The 18,873-nt window shown below is 42.7% G+C and overlaps 1 protein-coding gene across 1 annotated transcript; it reads left to right on the top strand.

Annotated features, from left to right (window-relative positions):
- The first annotated feature begins 15,241 nt into the window (after positions 1–15,241).
- On the top strand, positions 15,242–17,946 carry LOC118431022. Its single transcript, XM_035842094.1, has 5 exons — positions 15,242–15,504; positions 15,939–16,060; positions 16,303–16,431; positions 17,085–17,164; positions 17,680–17,946. The coding sequence occupies exons 2-5, from the start codon at positions 15,978–15,980 to the stop codon at positions 17,829–17,831; spliced, it is 444 nt and encodes a 147-aa protein (XP_035697987.1). The 5' UTR covers positions 15,242–15,504; positions 15,939–15,977; the 3' UTR covers positions 17,832–17,946.
- The last annotated feature ends 927 nt before the right edge of the window (positions 17,947–18,873 follow it).

Below are 18,873 nucleotides of genomic sequence, written 5' to 3'. Positions count from 1 at the left end.
AAGGGAGATAGCCGGCTAAGGGAGTCAAACGGGCACTGGTGCCGCTATACTAAGTCCCTGGCCAGCTTTGATACTATCTCTAAGGCACCGTTGGGTCTGCTTGGAGACTAACATAAGAAGTTGCATGCAGTTTTTGTGCTCCAAACATTTTACAGACAAGATATACAAACAAGAACATAGGTTGATTATCAGAAATTATCAATTTATTTATTTTTATTTATTTTTTATTTATTTATTTGCCAATGATACAACTCATTACACGGATCTGTCTAGGCCGCAGCTTTGGGCTGGTAGCGGCAGATCCACAGAGATACAGACGAACATACATCATCGGTCGACGTGATCGCACATGTTCGCACATGTTTACACACAACGGGGTTATACCGCCCCTTACAGGGTGACATACCCTTTCATATGCGCCAGGTCTCCCGTCCGGGTGAATGATGTAAATCACCGTGAGCCGAAGCTAGGTACTCATTTTCACCTGAGTATAGTGAGGAAAGCCGTGTAAAGTGCCTTTCCCAAGGGCACAAGATCAGTAACACGGCAGGCGGATTCGAACCCGCAACCTCTCGGTCACGGGGCGAACACGGTCCCACTGCGCTACGCGGTCCCACTCAATAAATACAAAGTTGTGCTCCAGGTTCTATACACAACAATAGGACACAATCCTCCATGAAGACAAGGCCCTAATTTACATTACATGAGACCATACACAGATGAACTGAAGACGACAAAAACACTGATTTGTATAACATGGGGTGCTGTAACTTCGGATGTGCTATAACTATCAGATGGATTATAAATAATCTCATTTTGCAGAAGTGAACCATGTTTGTTTCCATTAACAGTGCTGAATAAAATCATAAAGAACCCAAGTTAATGCAGTTTTTCATGTCTACCCTGACCTCAGCTTAGCAACTGGGCTGACAGGTTTTTATCTGCCAGGATGCTGACAGCACTGAGGGGGGCGTTAGGGACCATCACCCGGCGGCACTGAATCGCAATGGTCTGGAGCAAGCTGCCATTCGGCGCCACTTAAGTGACTGCAATACACCAATTGCCCCGGGTACAAACTTATGAACCACTCACACCGCACGGCTGTTCTGTAACAGCAATTTAGTTGAACTAGCTATTGTTGGACTGTTGGTCAACGTTGCACATTAAAATCACGTCCGTTGCATTGCATTTCCTGACAGACCGTCTTGTTGGCAACCTATTGCAAATGATATGTTTCTTATAAATCGAGGCACTTTCTTAAATGCACCAATCAGGTTTATAATGACATATATGGCTATTATAAAATTATTGACACCTATATTTGTCCTTTTTAAACACCCTTCTTAGATGCACCAAAATGCTGCATTCACCGGAAATGTTGTAGTTATTGTCATTGTCGTTTCCTATTCTTCTTATGTGCTGAACTAAAAAGCTGAATTCCAGGGATTTGAAACGGCCGTGACCGGAAAGAACCTCTACTCTTTTCGATAAGTCAGTGTGGTGGGACCTTTAACATGCTCGAGGTGTGGCTCTCCTCAAACACGGGACCTCCATTTAAGGTCCTAGATGAAGCTATAGCTAGTTACTTATTTGTCACCTGAGTGAAGTGAGGAAAGTCGTGTTAAGTCCTTTTCCCAAGGGCACAAGATAGGTGACAATAAACTGACATGGCAGGTTTTGAACCCAGGACCTCTTGGGCCTGAGCCCAAAGCACTGCCGATTAAGCCACGCAATCTCACGCATGCCAGTGACAGAGCTGTCATATGGATGAAACACGGCTTTGTGTACAGTGTACTAGTAACCAATTTTTGTGTCACCAAGGAAATTTGAGCATTGAAATGAGTACGTTTGAATCAAGGTCACTGCATAGTGGCGCATCTTACACTCAACTTTACCATCACCAAGCAAATTTAATTTGTTTTACACAAAAGGAATAAAGCTATATAAAATCACCAAAAATGTGGGTATTGAGGAGATAAACTGGCAATTAAACTGACCTCAAACGTCCCCCATACTTACATTAGGGTCAATGTGTTGGCTGCGGTTGAATGTACTAAGTACCTGCAGCGTGCAAAATACCCACTTGCACACTTGCACATTGCAACCACTTTTTGCTTGGTGCAACTTACTTCTAAACTCAGGTTGCACAGGGTGCAAGTTAGATTTTGAGCCTCAGAACTCGATTTTGTTGTCAATTTTCTAGGAAGAAATAAATGGACTGAGGCAGCTCCGTTTCATTTCAGCCAAATATGTAACCTTTTTTCAGAAATTAGTGAATTGTAGATGGTGCAACTTGAAATTCAGTTGTGCAACCTAGTTTTTGCCCCTGGTTGCACACTGTGCAACCTGGCTCAGAAAAGTATTTTGTACACTGCCTAACGTTATAGCAGTGCAGGCATCTCTGGTCCTGCTGCACAGTAGTAAAGTAGGCCTAATGCAAACAGCAAAATTGCATTTAATCTAGCTTGAAGCATGTCGTATTAACTTGAGTTTGGAAAATTCCCAGTGGCCGGCTAACAATACACAAACGCAACTGTTTTCAGACAACCGAAACTTGTGCAAAGTTACAGCACCATCAGTTACACATGTAATACGCGACAATCCAATCTCGTTGGGAGGTCTCGCGAGACTGTAATCTGGCCGCGCGCGCGCGTGATTTGACAGTCGGACGGTAACAGCCTTCAGCAGCCCAGCGGCTAACAATGGCTTCTCCCAGCATCGACTCGATCGAGTCAACTTCAGAGATTCGTTGTGCTTTTATTTGGCAACATCCGCCGGTAAATCGGCATGCCATGAGCAGATAATATTGTTGTGAACCTATGGACTCGATATCGTGCTGTAAATTTGCAAATTTCTGGTCATTTTTCACAATTTTTGACGGGCGGTTTATGCTTGCTTGTCGTGAGAAAAACGTGCATATAGGCGCGTCGCCTTACTTGTAGTTACTCGGATAAGTTTGGCTCAAGCCGTAAAAATATCCCACAAAAGCTTACAAGTACCATCATTGGATCCTTGTAGATCCAAACTCGTAAGACTTTCGGCGATTTTGACCGTAAATTAGTCGATGGCAACATATCGGCCTTTGGGAGTTTACGCGTACTTGAGTTGGGGAGGGGGGGCGTGTTTCCGCGTATATGCGTTCGTTTTGATCAAGGCGGAGTCACTTTTCCGACTATGACTTCAGTTTTCGCCAGATGAAACTCCACAAAAACGTGAACATATCGATATAGGGTCCTTCTGGGTAGAAATCTAGCATGGTTTCGGCGGCTTTGTGGCCGACTTTTTTGGTTAACGTAATATGTAATGAGTGGGTGTGTCTGCAAATGTATAACGTTTGGCATTTGCTGTTCTTTTTCAGATCAACGCGTCGCGATCGAAATTCACATCAGCAGGGAAATACTGCAAATCATATGGATGCAATAGCAGTCAGTCCAAGTGTGTCAATGAAGAGAAAGTGCCAACATGCATCATATTTTTCAAGATCCCCCCAAATGTACTTGATGATAACACGTTACTTAAGCACTGGGATTGTCTGGTAAAAAGACAGCTCGGAAGGGATAATTTCACCATGAACATGAAATTAGAAATGTGCGTTTTTTATACTTTTTAACGGGAAATGTGTACATCTACTGCATGTATTTCCAGTAACGCATTCGGGTATTCATTGTGTCCCCATTCAAAGAAAGGACTCACGCTAAAATAGGCAGTCCAAAGAACAAAGGTAGACAGCAGTGCAGCACTCAAGACGTCACACAGGTACCACCACCAAGTGCAAGGGAATGTCTATTGCTGTAACTTAAATTGGGCGGACTTCGTTGTCTACTTTGGCAGGGATAATTTATTCTGCGAACGAATTAAAGTAGACTCAGAATGGCAGAAGAAGAATATCCCAAAGCTTGACCACTTTCACAAAACAGCCATACTACCGGAGCTGTTCACTCAAAGAGCCAAAGGAGGTAAGAAACTCTATGGTATGTATGAAGAAAGACTGATTGTTGATGCAGTGTGTCCAGACCACTGCATCGGCAGAATACAGTGGACTACTATGTATAGCACAGGGAAGTGGACACCTTACGGCTTACCTGTCTTAGGTCTGAGTAGGACGATGTCTCATTTGTTGCAAAAATTATGCCACACAAAAACAGTCAGAGATGTTGAAAGTTCACATTTTAATACAATGTACATTTGAATGATTATGTGTATGAAACATTACCATTTCCCAAAAGTATTACTTATCGGATGCTTATTTTCGTCAATACTGTAAATGCTGTGAGAACTTGTCTATCATTTGGAAAAAACACTAATGATATATACATGTAATTATCATTTCTCAAAAGCATGAGTTGCAAAGCTCTACGAGATCGAGTAAGAACATATGTTAAGACATCTTTTATAAAACATGAAATACGGCTATTGCATCCATATGATTTGCAGTATTTCCCTGCTGATGTGAATTTTGATCGCGACGCGTTGATCTGAAAAAGAACAGCAAATGCCAAACGTTATACATTTGCAGACACACCCACTCATTACATATTACGTTAACCAAAAAAGTCGGCCACAAAGCCGCCGAAACCATGCTAGATTTCTACCCAAAAGGACCCTACATCGATATGTTCACGTTTTTGTGGAGTTTCATCTGGCGAAAACTGAAATCATAGTCGGAAAAGTGACTCCGCCTTGATCAAAACGAACGCATATACGCGGAAACACGCCCCCCCTCCCCAACTCACGTACGCGTAAACTCCCAAAGGCCGATATGTTGCCATCGACTAATTTACGGTCAAAATCGCCGAAAGTCTTACGAGTTTGGATCTACAAGGATCCAATGATGGTACTTGTAAGCTTTTGTGGGATATTTTTACGGCTTGAGCCAAACTTATCCGAGTAACTACAAGTAAGGCGACGCGCCTATATGCACGTTTTTCTCACGACAAGCAAGCATAAACCGCCCGTCAAAAATTGTGAAAAATGACCAGAAATTTGCAAATTTACAGCACGATATCGAGTCCATAGGTTCACAACAATATTATCTGCTCATGGCATGCCGATTTACCGGCGGATGTTGCCAAATAAAAGCACAACGAATCTCTGAAGTTGACTCGATCGAGTCGATGCTGGGAGAAGCCATTGTTAGCCGCTGGGCTGCTGAAGGCTGTTACCGTCCGACTGTCAAATCACGCGCGCGCGCGCGGCCAGATTACAGTCTCGCGAGACCTCCCAACGAGATTGGATTGTCGCGTATTGATGCAAAAATGCCATGATAATTCCTATTATAGCAATAGCATACTTGTGTCATGATTAAATTAGGCCATGTTGATTTGATTATATGGATGACATCCTCTGGGAACTCCATAACTGATGCGAGCGAGCGAATAAAAAAAAGTTTGGCCAAAAAAAAAAGTTGCCTCCAGTATGAAATCAAAGTGGCCAGGAAGGTTTAACATAGGACTAAAGACACATAGTATGGTATACCAACAGTTAGGTGTAGGGACCAGTACATTATACGCCAATATACGGGTGCAAGACATTTTTTTTCTTCTTGGACCAATCCGAAGAAAAACAGACCTGGAAAAAAATCAGAGGAACAGGTTTCGCCAATTACAAAATGGACACACTAAGTCGGCAGGCATTTGGGGTCTTACCGGGGGCCAAGAAGATAACAAGAGGAAGTCAAGTGCAGTTTATAGTCAATTGTACCAAGTTTCTACAGTCAAAGGTACAGAGCTAGAGACAGTTAGCCTTTATTACTTGGAGATGGGATTTTTAAATGCCAGTGGGAGTCCAATAATCCACCACACAGATTCCTTTGTAGCAAAACTGACCAATTACCATTGTGTTGAGTATTGCCAGTTCTCAAGTTTCCACAGACAATCAGGTCCAGGTTCAGATCCGGACCTGAAAATGATCCTCTGGACCTGAACGGGACCTGAATTTTCTGTACTGGTACCTCCCCCTACCAACAGTAATTTTTTTCTTTCTGTCCTTTCACATCTTATTCTTTGACTTTAGATTTATTTTGGCATTCTATGGCATTAGACTATGATTAGTTATCTGTTTTCTGATACTTTTTTTTTTCAATCTACAGAATATTTGTGCAAATTTTACAGCTGCTTTGCACAATTTATTGTGTGGTCGAAAACTTTTTTTTTTGGAACGGCCGAAAATTGGTGCGAGCGCGGATGTCATCCATATAATCAAATCAACATGGCCTAACTTAAATGAAACTGTCAGCATGCATGAAAAATGTAAATGTGGAAGAAATGTGCATAAGATGTAAAATAAGCTTATATATTTCAGGGAGTATGAGGTATCCGAACTCTTTTTGTAACTAGTGGGGAGGGGGGCAGTATTTTAAAACAAGATAAATACACTAAAAAAAAACGTTTGCTAATATTGTCATACAGATGGATAAAGATGTATACCTCGTGCAACATATTTCCCTGCTTATATTATGCTGGCCTTTAGCGATCAAATTGTCCTGAGAGTTACGCATACGGCGGGGAAGAAAAGATCAAAGAGCTCAGCACTTTATCAGCCCAACAGAATAACGCCTGTCACACACTCAGCAACAAGAGACCACGTCTAGCGAAATAATAGACGTTAAATGAGGACAACAACAACACAGTTGCGCTCGTACCAAGGGTAAAATCAACCTTCACTGATCAATGAATCCATACCATTATGTTGGCGGTAGACTGCTTGTTAAGCCCCAAAGCCGACTGGACTTTCATATGGTATATTCATTCATTCTGTTATATTCATTCATTCATATGACAGTAAATGGGCGCCAAATACGGGCAGAGGGTCTGCAAGGGGGTGCTGACAACGATTAACGCTAAATTCGGGATGGATGACTACGCTTTACGTTTAATTCACGAAGGCTACCAACGCTTTACGCTTCATCCCACTACGAATTACGTAAAATAAATAGCTTCCCTACGAATTACGGGAAATTAAAAAGGCCTGCCTACGCCTTACGGAAAAGAGCATGCAGACCCTCTGGGCAAGCAGAGACAGGCGACAGCACGAAACATACTTCATATGAAAGTCCCTTTTTTCCGGATAAGTGCGCATGATATCTCCTTAAATACTTAACACATCAACTCCTTCTTCTGTTACGTATTCTTTCCGATAATTTCTGTCTCAGGTAGCGAAGAAATTCCAGAAAATACTCACCAAAACTGTGACAGGAACACACACTTGACAGACGACGGCCATCTTGAATTTGCATCTGTACTTTGCTGTGATTGGTCCTTTTCAACCTACTTCTAACGAATAGGATCCAAGTATGTGTAGCAGCAGCAAATATGCAAATTTCTAGATTGTGTACTGTGGTTGTCTGTTTGTTTGTTTGTTTCTTTGTTTGTTTGTTTGTTTGTTTATTTACTTTGCAATTTCTACGCTAGTCGTATGCAAGGACATTTATCCACACGACCCATGTCTTCCTGTTGAAACGTTTATCGACTGTTAAGTAGAATTTTATTATCCTATATGACCACAGCAAGTAGATTTTATGATGAAATCCTTTGAAGAGCGCAAAAATAATAAAGTTGTGCGAAAAAAAACAAGATGGGTGAAAAAAAACAAGATGGCTCGATTTTTAAAATAGACATCATAAACGTCGTAACAAGATTTGAAGTGACAAAACGTGGCATCATTAACCATACATTCATTTCTGTGTTAAAGAAGTGAACTAGTAGTGTAGTAAAAGTGATACTAATATGTTACACTGGTACCACTTGCCAAGCTGGCAGCTACATTCATGGTTTCCATATTGGTGGCACTTTTACAACTACCCAACAAGTTTGACTTCTGCAACTATAGTTATGGCTACCTCCCTAGTGTCACTTCTACAAGCTACAACACAACACGTTTGCCTATTTTGGTCTATCTGACCATCCCCGAAGAGGAAAAAAAATTTTTTCTTCTGAAATCAGGCGAAAAGTAATGAAGGAATGAAGACCTCTAATGAGCGGGCTGGTGCCATCCATACAGTGCGCTTGCTGTGGTCTATTAATATATTGTTTAATTAGTAGAATTTTAATTAAGATCTATTCTATTCTAAAAGCTGTCCAAGCCACACCTGACTCCCGTACAAAAGATGCAATGAATGAATGAATGAATGAATGAATGAATGAATGAATGAATGAATGAATGAATGAATGAATGAATGAATGAATGAATGAATGAATGAATGAATGAATGAATTTATTGCTCAACAATTGCACAAGGTACAATGTATGGCAGCCAATGACAACTAATATATAGGCAATGGTACTACGAGGCTACATACAGAACAACAAAATATTATCAATAACAGTACGAGGACGGAATTCGAAACTAGTAAAACAAGAGTTTGGAGACCGACCTCTAGCTTCTAACAAAATGTAAATTCTTGATACAAATTTAAATGAGTCCCTTACCACGGAGCGTTTGTATTGTGCTCAGGATAAATGTTGACGCAGATACAACATTGCTGAAATGACTGGTACAGAAGATTACCATTACCAATCACACTGCACCGTTTGGAAATGTGCAGCACGCTTTGTTTAACCGTACAAACAATCACAGTACAAGCAATCATCTTTCTGATGATTACCGGTGTGTCTAATATACAGTTCTGGGCTCTGATCAGAGGGAATATTTCATTACGTCGTACACAGACAGGTGTAGCTGCTACAGACAAAAGAATTCATCTAATCTTGTAACAATATTTAGCAGAACAAAATGTTGCTACAAAAACGTCTATATCAACAAGCCACAACAAAGAATGCAGATTTGTTATTTCTGTCGAAGCATTTTGACAACTGTCTTGCTCGGCAACACACAATTTCAGGACTTTCACATTTCTAAAAGGACGTTCTCATTTTTACTTTAGTGAGAATTTTTTGCAGAGTGAAACGAGGAACTCTAGAACCAATACTTTGGTGTTGATAATCAGATGTCAGGAACTCAAGGAATTAGGCCATGATGCATATGGCAGAATTCTGACAATTTTCAGTGTCCCACCACAACACAATAAAGTAACTACATTAAACAAGAGAGTCATAGTTTGAACATAAAATCTGGCACAAAATGAAAACAACTTCTAAGTTTGTGTCCGAAAATGACACTTAGATAACAGCCGTGTTTTTCAAACCTGTTGTAAGAAGTCCCGTGAATTGTTCCATCCCACACTGCCTAGCCCGTACATTAGTAGTGTCGGAAACTATCGCAAAGACATGGTCAGATTTAACATCTACTTTGTTCTCGTTGGGACATTTTCCGTATCAGGGAACGTTATATAGGTGTGGTCAGAGTTATCCCCGGCATTTTCCGTATCAGGGAGCGTTATATAGGTGTGGTCAGAGACAGAGTTATCGCCGGCATTTTCCGTATCAGGGAGCGTTATATAGGTGTGGTCAGAGTTATCCCCGGCATTTTCCGTATCAGGGAGCGTTATATAGGTGTGGTCAGAGACAGAGTTATCGCCGGCATTTTCCGTATCAGGGAGCGTTATATACCCATTCTCTGACACTTCAGTGGCACTTAGAGAAATGGAGACAGGATTTTTCTCCCCAGCTTTGCTCCCCACTTCTCCTTGTTCTGTCTCTCGTCCTGCCGATCTGTTCCCAGGTAGCGACATGTAGTCGTGATCTGAGTCGCTGTCGTCATCGGTTCTTACGGTGGCGTTTGAAGCGTTGGCGGTCTTGTCGTTGTCATAGTGGCCAGCTGTCTGTTCTTCGTCATCAGATGCCCTGCCGGCTGAGGTTGCCGTAGCATTCGTGTTGTTGAGGTTTTGTCTCCCATCTTTCCTGTCGTTGTCATATTGTCCACTCGCTTGTGCTTCGGCATGGATAGCAACAATGCGTGAAATTGCCATGGCCGTTTTGTTGTTCGACCCAGCTCTTGTTGTGGCCAAGCCCCTCTGGTTTTGACTAGGTCTGGTCCTTTTGGCTCCAGTAGAGGAGGGTGCCTTCCCTGGTTCCCCGCTGGTTGGTTTTCCTGGTGCTGTCTTGTTTGAGTGCTTACTGACGTCATCACCTAAGAACTGGTCATCGTTCTCATAGTGACCACCGAGGGCTTCTTCAGTGTCCGAAAACTGGTCATCGTTCTCATAGTGACCACCGGCGGCTCCATTAGTGTCTGAAAACTGGTCATCGTTCTCATAGTGACCATCGGTGGCTCCTTTAGTGTCCGTAAACTGGTCATCGTTCTCATAGTGACCACCGGCGGCTCCATTAGTGTCCGAAAACTGGTCATCGTTCTCATAGTGACCACCGGCGGCTCCTTTAGTGTCCGTAAACTGGTCATCGTTCTCATAGTGACCACCGGCGGCTCCTTTAGTGTCCGTAAACTGGTCATCGTTCTCATAGTGACCACCGGCGGCTCCTTTAGTGTCCGTAAACTGGTCATCGTTCTCATAGTGACCACCGGCGGCTCCTTTAGTGTCCGCAAACTGGTCATCGTTCTCATAGTGACCACCGGTGGCTCCTTTAGTGTCCGTAAACTGGTCATCGTTCTCATAGTGACCACCGGCGGCTCCTTTAGTGTCCGCAAACTGGTCATCGTTCTCATAGTGACCACCGGTGGCTCCTTCAGTGTCCGTAAACTGGTCATCGTTCTCGCATTGTGCGTTCTCGGCACCATCCGTGACAGAAGACCGACCACTGGTACCCTGGTGTCCATCTCCAGCGTCCCTCTGTCCGTTCGCACTGTCCACTTGACACCTGCTCACACAAGCAGCGATCACGCCGATGATGACAGAACATCCACAGAAAGATCCCAGCCCTACAAATATAAGCTGGGCAGTAGACAGTTCGAACTCTGTACCATTTGTGGTCTCCTTTTCGACAGCCTTATCCCTTGCTGGCAGTGTGGTGATCATGACTGTCGTCTGGAGTTCCGGCCTGTACGCTCCGGTGGTGTTCTTCTTATCAACAGATTTATTCCCTGCTTGTGGTGTGACGGTCATAACGGTGGTCTCAGTGCTACTACTGAGAAGGAGCACGGCTGATGCGCTCGCATTGTCTGTATGGTCAGCTGTCACCTGACATGTGTACGTGCCATTTGTGCCGTTACCAACCGAGGGGATGTTCAACACGGAGTAGCACATTCTTCTTGTTTCCCAGCTAGTGACGGGAGAGCCTTTGCAAGACGATCTGCTGACGTGCGTGTAGTTGTTATAGTACTCGTAGCTCGGCGGTCTGTAGTCACCACTTGGCGTGACCCACACGAACGCCAGACCTTCCTGACAGTCTGTCCGGCAGGTGAGAGAAACCTCACCTGTAGCAGTCCCATTGTCTAAGGAGACGGATACATCAGGTGAGGTGCACATGAGATCCTGCCAATCTACACCCTTCAGTCGGTCTCTGTTACCACCGACCATGCACTGGATGTCCCACCTCAGATGATTATTTTCGAGAAGCCAGCTCTTGATTTCTCTTAGCTTACAATCGCACAGCAGCTGACTGCTCCTTAGACTCAAACTTACAGCAGTAGAGATGTGGCGTAATTCCTCAACTTCTGAGATCGATGTGATAGGGTTTTCACTCAGTTGCAGCACGAGTTCATGATCACTGTTAACAAATGACCAAATCCCTCTAGGAATGCTAGAAAGACAGTTCATACTTAGCCTGAGGAATTCTAGTCTGTAGAGACCGACAAATGCTTTGCTGTCGATTTGATGTATCTTGTTATCCTCTAAATTCAACGTGGTAAGCCTAGCCAGTCCCTTAAATGTCTCTGGCTTCAGTCTCCTTATCTTGTTCCTACGAAGATCTAATGCTTCTAAGGACGGCAAGCTTTCAAAGGCCCCTCGATCTAACTCTAACACGTTACTGTCCCAGATAGACAGACTCTCCAAAATCTCATGACGGGGAAAATCCCCGGCTGTGATGTTCCTGATGTTCTGTTGCCGTATGAACAAGTTTTTCAGAGTTGTCGGCAATGCCAATGGTGCGGGGATGTTGTTGAAATTACAGTTTTTCCAACACGTCAGTAATGATTGAAAGGAACTTCGATGACAACAATTGATGTTTGATTGAACAGCTGTGCAATTTGATCCATTCCATGTCACTAACAGCACGAATACAAGGATCCAATTTTCACACCCCAAAGTCGTCATTTTAGTCTTGGGCATCATTTCAGAAAACCACATTCAGCGACGTATAGTCAAGAAACTATGTAAATATCAATAAAAAATAGAAAGTCTTGCCTTTTCCATTGTCCATTTACCAAAGTCCAGTATGAATTGTACAATAGTGGTCTCTCCTACATCAGATATTTGGTGAATTCAGTGACCCTTTCAAAGACTGGTGTCCACTAGTTCGGCTCTTCTTCGGTCCTCCGGTACGTTTGCAGTCCGGTCCTCTTAACGGCAGATACCCCAAATGAGAAAACCTGTATAGGTATATTCCTATTCATTATCATTTGACGTAATGACCTAAATTCCATTTTGTTTTTCTGCAGAGGATTATGATTGCTAGCTATACATAGAACAGCAAAGTAAAGAATCATGGGGAAAAAACAGGCATGTACATATGTATATTTCACACGAAAAGGACGAATCAGAAACCAGCGGTTCAAAGAATTTAATCTTCTGCATCCTTTTAAGCCGTAATGCCACCACCATAAAATTAAGGGTTTTGTTTTCGGTATGTTTGTGTATGTGTATGTGTGTGTGTGTGTGTATGTGTGGGTGTGTGTGTGTGTGTGTGTGTGTGTGTGTGTGTGTGTGTGTGTGTGCGTGCGTGTGTGTGTTAGCTTGTGTCTTCGGATATTTGTGGTCAGTATAACTTTAGCATCTCTAGATGGATTAAGATGATATTTGATATGTAGATATCGGGGTTGGGAAGACGAAGGTCAATGTTGATTTTTGCTGTGTGATCTCGGTACTGCAGCATCCGTTTTGTATTTGTATCTTTTGTCCTGGACGACTTGATGTTTTGGTTACAGAAAGTTTCTGATGTAAAGACGAAGTGGTGTAGATTCGGCCCCCAAGCATTCTGCTCTGGAACTGCAGGGCCCTTTTTATTTTAACACAACAAATGTAATGGACTGGGCACTAGTGTGGGATGGAACAATTGGACTTCTTACAACAGGTTTGAAAAACACGGCTGTTATCTAAGTGGCATCTTCGGACACAAACTCAGAAGTTGTTTTCATTTTGTGCCAGATCTTATGTTCAAACTTTGATTCTCTGTTTTTAATGTAGTTACTTTCTTGTGTTGTGGCGTGACATAATTTTCAGACTTCGGATCGGCATGGTCTAATTCTTTGACTTGATTATACACAAAAGTACCGATTCTGTCTTTCCTTGTTTCACCCTACAAAAAAATCTCACTAAAATAAAAATGAGAACGTTCTGAAATGTGCATTGCCGAGCAAGACAGTTGTCAAAATGCTTCAACGAAAATAGCAAATCTGCATTCTTTATTGTGGCTTGTTGATATAATAATAATAATCTGGTGTATTTTGCCAGCCAGTAGGTACCCAAAGTATGAGTAATGAGGCTGTTTAACGTGGTCGAGGCACCTCCTCGAGCACGGGACCCCCGTTTTACGTTCCTCCCGGAAGACGATTACGTGGAAAACTTCGTGAGGCTACAGCAATCCGGACGTCCTTGGTTGGTTCCCCATCCAAGCACTATCCGGACCGCGCGTTGCTTAACTTCCGAGATCGAGGGATCGGGTGTACCAACGCGCCACGCGGCCGTCGTATAACGTTAGAAGTTTTTGTAGCAACGTTTTGTTCCGCTAAATTTTGTTTTCAGATAGGATGAATTCCTTTGTCTGTTGCAGCTACACCTGTCTGTGTACGACGTAATGAAATATTCCCTCTGATCTGAGCCCAGAACTGTATATTAGACACACTAATAATTATCAGAAAGATGATTGCTTGTCTTGTGATTGTTTGTACGGTTAAACAAAGCATGCTGCACATTTCCGAACGGTGACTAGCCTGATTGGTAGTAGTAATCTTCTGTACCAGTCATTTCAGCAATGTCGTATCTGCGTCAACATTTATTCTGAGCACAATACAAACGCTCCGTGGTAAGGGACTCATTTGTATCAAGAATGTACATTTTATTAGAAGCTTAAGTTCGGCGACCTCATACCTCCATGACTTTTTGTAGATTTAAATATAGAATACAACACGGTGTATTCTGTATCACCCGAGGTATCAGCCCGACCCGCAGGAGGGCTGGGACCGAGGGTGATGCGGAATACACCGTGTTATATTTTATTTATGTCATACCCACCTGAGAAAACCCATGTTTTGATGCGAAATGCGCCAGAAGTTGAACAAATTTGGTACCCTCGAACAAAAAAGTGTTGCAACAGCAATGTTCCAACGTCCGAATCAGGTATTCGAATTGCCAACCGTGCCGTATTCGGCCCGTTCGAAATAGTTCGATTTATTCGAATGGAGCCCGTGTGATGCGCCTTTCGAACCTGTGCGATACGGAAGTTATGGCCCGGTCCGGAACACCCGTATCGAACGTTTTCGCGTCACAGGTATGACATAATGCAAATTACATACACATTTACATGCTTTATCCATGGTGGTGCTCATCATTGATTAGCTTACCCATGTAACAAGTAAACAATCCCATCATTTATTGAGCGCTTTAGCCATTTTGCATTAATTATGCAAATCGGTTCCCCATTTGCATGTTTCATGTATGTTTATGATTCACCGGTTCATGAAAATCCGTTGTTCCTACCCTGAGTTATCTTCTTCAGAAGTTCTTTTTACAAAAATGCCCTGACAGTTCCAAACCTAGTCGCTAGAGGGCCCAAAATCACCTCACTCCTTCCTGAGCACAAGAGCTATCCAACACCCCTAAATCTTGACCGTAGCATGTTCAGAATTCGAGATATGAAAACCGGAAGTTCCGCTGCAGTACCATGGGAAGCCGCTAGCATGAAAGTATAAACCAATCCATCCAGTCGTACTTGAGTTATCTTGCTCGCACACACACACAAGCACACACACACACACACACGCTCGCGCACGCACGCACGCAAACACGCACGCACGCACGCACGCACGCACGCACACACACACACACACACACACACACAAACAAACAAACGCTAGTAAAGGTATAACCTCAATGAATATTTCATGGTGGTAGTTAACGTGTTCCTGGCAGCATATTAAATGGCAAGTATCTAGGATTTAGACTCCAACTGTGAACTGTGTAGAGTAGGTTTGCAACGGATTTAGGTTGCCCCCCCCCCCCCCCCCCGGATAAAGGTGAACTAGCGTTACAGGTTGACATAAAAGAATTCAGGTCTGCACAACTCCAATTTGATCATCGACCTGTGCTAAACCTGAACGCCATGTTAAAGCAAATCTAAAAGTCAATATTTTTCTACCGAAGTGCGATATCATAGTTATGATCTGTTTGTTCCTAACTTACCACTGCCATATGGTAGGTTCTCATGGGGTGTCACTAAAAGAAACTACCAATTGAAAGAACATATTGCGTACGTGGCGTTTCCTACTGATCAAGTAAGTACTTCTTTTTTATATTCCCTTAACGGACAGTTCCCCCATAGCATTGCCCCTTGATCAACTGCATGTTCAGTATCTTCGGCGGATAGTTGGTTGTAAGTGTAAATGTCAGAATTTGTCGTTTTTTCTTCTCGTTTTTTTTTCTTTATTTATTTTTTTTCAAAATCATCTTACCATATAGAATACCAGCTGGACACAAAGGAAGGGGAATGAAGAACTATTCAAGTGGGAGAGTTATACTTCAGAGTCTATTTTCGAACAACTTCATTATGCTTTTTTAGGCCTCGAAACTTTACATAGTCGTACGCACAAAAACCGCTCACGTGTTGTCTATTTCACTGGTAAAAAATTCGATTGCTTTAAAGAGACAACAAACATAATCATATCATTGTGAACGATTCTACAAGGATACGAACCAAATTTTGTGCCAGTTTTCAGAGTACCAGAGTCTTCTCTAGTCAACTGACGCCATGGGAATGTTCTCAGCGGCGGCGCTCGTACTATTGGTCGGTTTGGGCATGGCAAACGGAAAAGAGCTGCGAAACACCAGGACGTGAGTACACCTAAAATTTCCCTAAAAGTCGGTCTGTGCTGTGACGTGTGTGTGTATGCGCGCGGAAGTGCGTGTCTCACTGTGTGTGTGTCTCTATGTTTGTGTGTGTCTCTGTGTTTGTGCTTGTGTGTGTGTTTGTCTGTGTGTCACAGTCACTGTGTGTGTGTGTGTGTGTGTGTGTGTGTGTGTGTGTGTGTGCGTGCGCGCATGGTTGATAACGTATCTAATTTGTTTACACATAGCTGTTGGTGTGACATCCGCACAAGCCCGTCCCGGGACGACCCTGTGCTGTTCACCACCCCTGAGATAGTGTACGATCATGGGATTTGGACGTGCAGGGAGGTTATTGAGCGGTGCCCAGATGCCTGCAGGTCAGTCCGTAAAAGCTCGTGAAGATATCAAAATTACCTGGCAAATAGGTTATGGGTAATAATCGTCTAACGATTCAAAAGCCAGCCTTCAGCACAGTGAAAAATAGAGCTGTACGTACCACACTTAGGCTTATAAATGTCACGTGTACATGTCCAAACCGGGGCACGATCGGGCAGCTTTCGGTAACAAAAAGACACCAAACTACATAAGATCTATTCCGTATTCTTTTCTCTTTTTTTGTAGTTTAAAATTGACCATACAAAGTTACTGTACTTTTTGTCGTGTCAAGCTTGTTGTTGTCGTAAAGGGAATAGTAATGGGCATTATTATTGTATATTTTTTACGTATACAATTCTATTTTCGTTTCCACAAACAGCCCGGTCGGACCCCGGTTTGGAAATGTGACGTTAACCTTAGTCTCCAAGCAGACCCAACGGTGCTTTAGAAATAGTATCAAAGCTGGCCAGGGACTTAGTATAGGGGCACCAGGTCCGGTGCTCGTTTGACTCCCTTAGCCGGCTATCTCCCTTTGGCCGGCTATAATCCTTTGCCAGCTTTGATATATTATCTCCAAGGCACCGATGGGTCTGCTTGGAGACTAGTTAACCTTACCAGAGTACAGAAACTACAACCTAATCGATTGATATTTCAGGGCCAATGCGGAGAGTGTCCTTGGAGGATCAGTCAGCCCGCTGACCCAAGCTGCAGGAGACAGGGTGTGCGAAGCACTGCGTAAGTATTACTGTAAATACTGTAAATGCAGAAATGTTCGCGGTGGATTTATGTTCGCGTTTTTTGCGTCGGCCATTTCATCGCGAATTTAAAACCACCGCGAACATTTTTCCTTGACATTAAGATACTACAGTGCATGGTGCTACCGCGAAATTAAAACCACCGCGAAAAGTCCCTTTTCCCGCTACTGCGAAATTAAATCCCCTCGAACTTAAATGCATTTACAGTACATTTAAGTTCGCAGGGAATTAATTTCGCGGTAGCGAGAAAAAGGACTGTTCGCGGTAGCACCATGCACACTGCAGTCTCTTACCACCATGGAAAAATGATCGCGGTGGTTTTAAGTTCGCGGTTAATTTGCAACGCGAAAACCGCGAACATTAAATCACCGCGATTTTTTTTTGCATTTACTGTAGCTTTAATATGGCTACAGAGAAATTGAAGGAAAACGTCATCTTTAACTTTTTTATGTTTGACGCTCATTTGTCTCTTTTCCATTCTTTCTATATTTTCAGGCGGTAGCCACAGTGACCCTGTAAATCTGTACGCCCACTGGAAGGCAAGTAACTGTGACTACACTGATCACCTGTACCTGGGACAGGTGTGCTGCCTCGAGTTTGACGTACCCGGGGTTGATGGCATGCAGTACTTCGGTGTTCCCTGTTGATGGGTTTCATTGGTAAATCACAGAGATAACCAGAGCAAGCTGCTAGGGGGCCCAAACATACATCACTTCTTCCTTACATCACAAGTTATCTGCCAACAAAAAAAATCAATTAAGACCGTAGCATATACAGATCAAAAGATACAAAAAATGGAAGATCTGCTGCAGTACCAAGGTCACATACTTGGGGGCCTAAAATCTCTTGTCTTCCCAACACCTACCTACATACCAAATGTCATCGTAACCCATCAAGAGGTTCTATGAATGAATGATTGAAAACTTTTATTGTACATTTTTGCCACACTGGGCTAAGTACAATTGTACAGGTCACAACAAAACATGTTGAACAACTACAGTTAACAGATATAAGATAATTATGCTGATTATCATTAGATAAATTCAGTGTACACCATTCTGTTGACTTGACGAAGTTGCCAACGGGTGGAGGATTTATCTCTTTAAGCAAAAGTTTAAATCTAAAAGAATAAAACATTCGTGGCATGAAAATACTTTCCGAGCCGTTTATCTTTTTATCCAGATGTTATGATAAAACCATAAATTGCGTTCGACTATCTATACTGACTGTCACGTTTAGTTACAAGCCATTTGCATGGTGACCTGATTCAGTTTTGAAAGAAACCTTTAACCAAAACATTGCATACCTAGGGCCCCGATGTCCGCTCTCAATTCAACTCATAGCTCACCCAACAACCGCAGCAAGGAAAAAAAACTGAATGGATTTCAGAAATAAAATTAGACTTATGGCTTATAAAGATATATAATGCAAGTATAAGATATGCATATGCATTTTGCTTCTGACAGACTTTGGAGAACATTTTCCGTTGCATTTCTGCCAGATTTCAACTCATTTCGTAAAAAGATTATCCTTTTATGATACTGTATATCATTGCTTTGTAAATCACCCTCAACAGGCGACAGTATAATTCCGGACAAACACTCTAATTCCGGAAAACCTTCATTAATAATTTCAAAATAGATTGACCAGATGATTTAATATTTGTAGGTATGATATATCAAAGGATAG

Source organism: Branchiostoma floridae, chromosome 14 (genome assembly GCF_000003815.2).
Source record: "Branchiostoma floridae strain S238N-H82 chromosome 14, Bfl_VNyyK, whole genome shotgun sequence".
NCBI classification, from domain to species: domain Eukaryota; kingdom Metazoa; phylum Chordata; class Leptocardii; order Amphioxiformes; family Branchiostomatidae; genus Branchiostoma; species Branchiostoma floridae.
The sequence above is the reverse complement of the archived record's forward strand: the minus strand, read 5'-3'. Positions and strand labels throughout refer to the sequence as shown.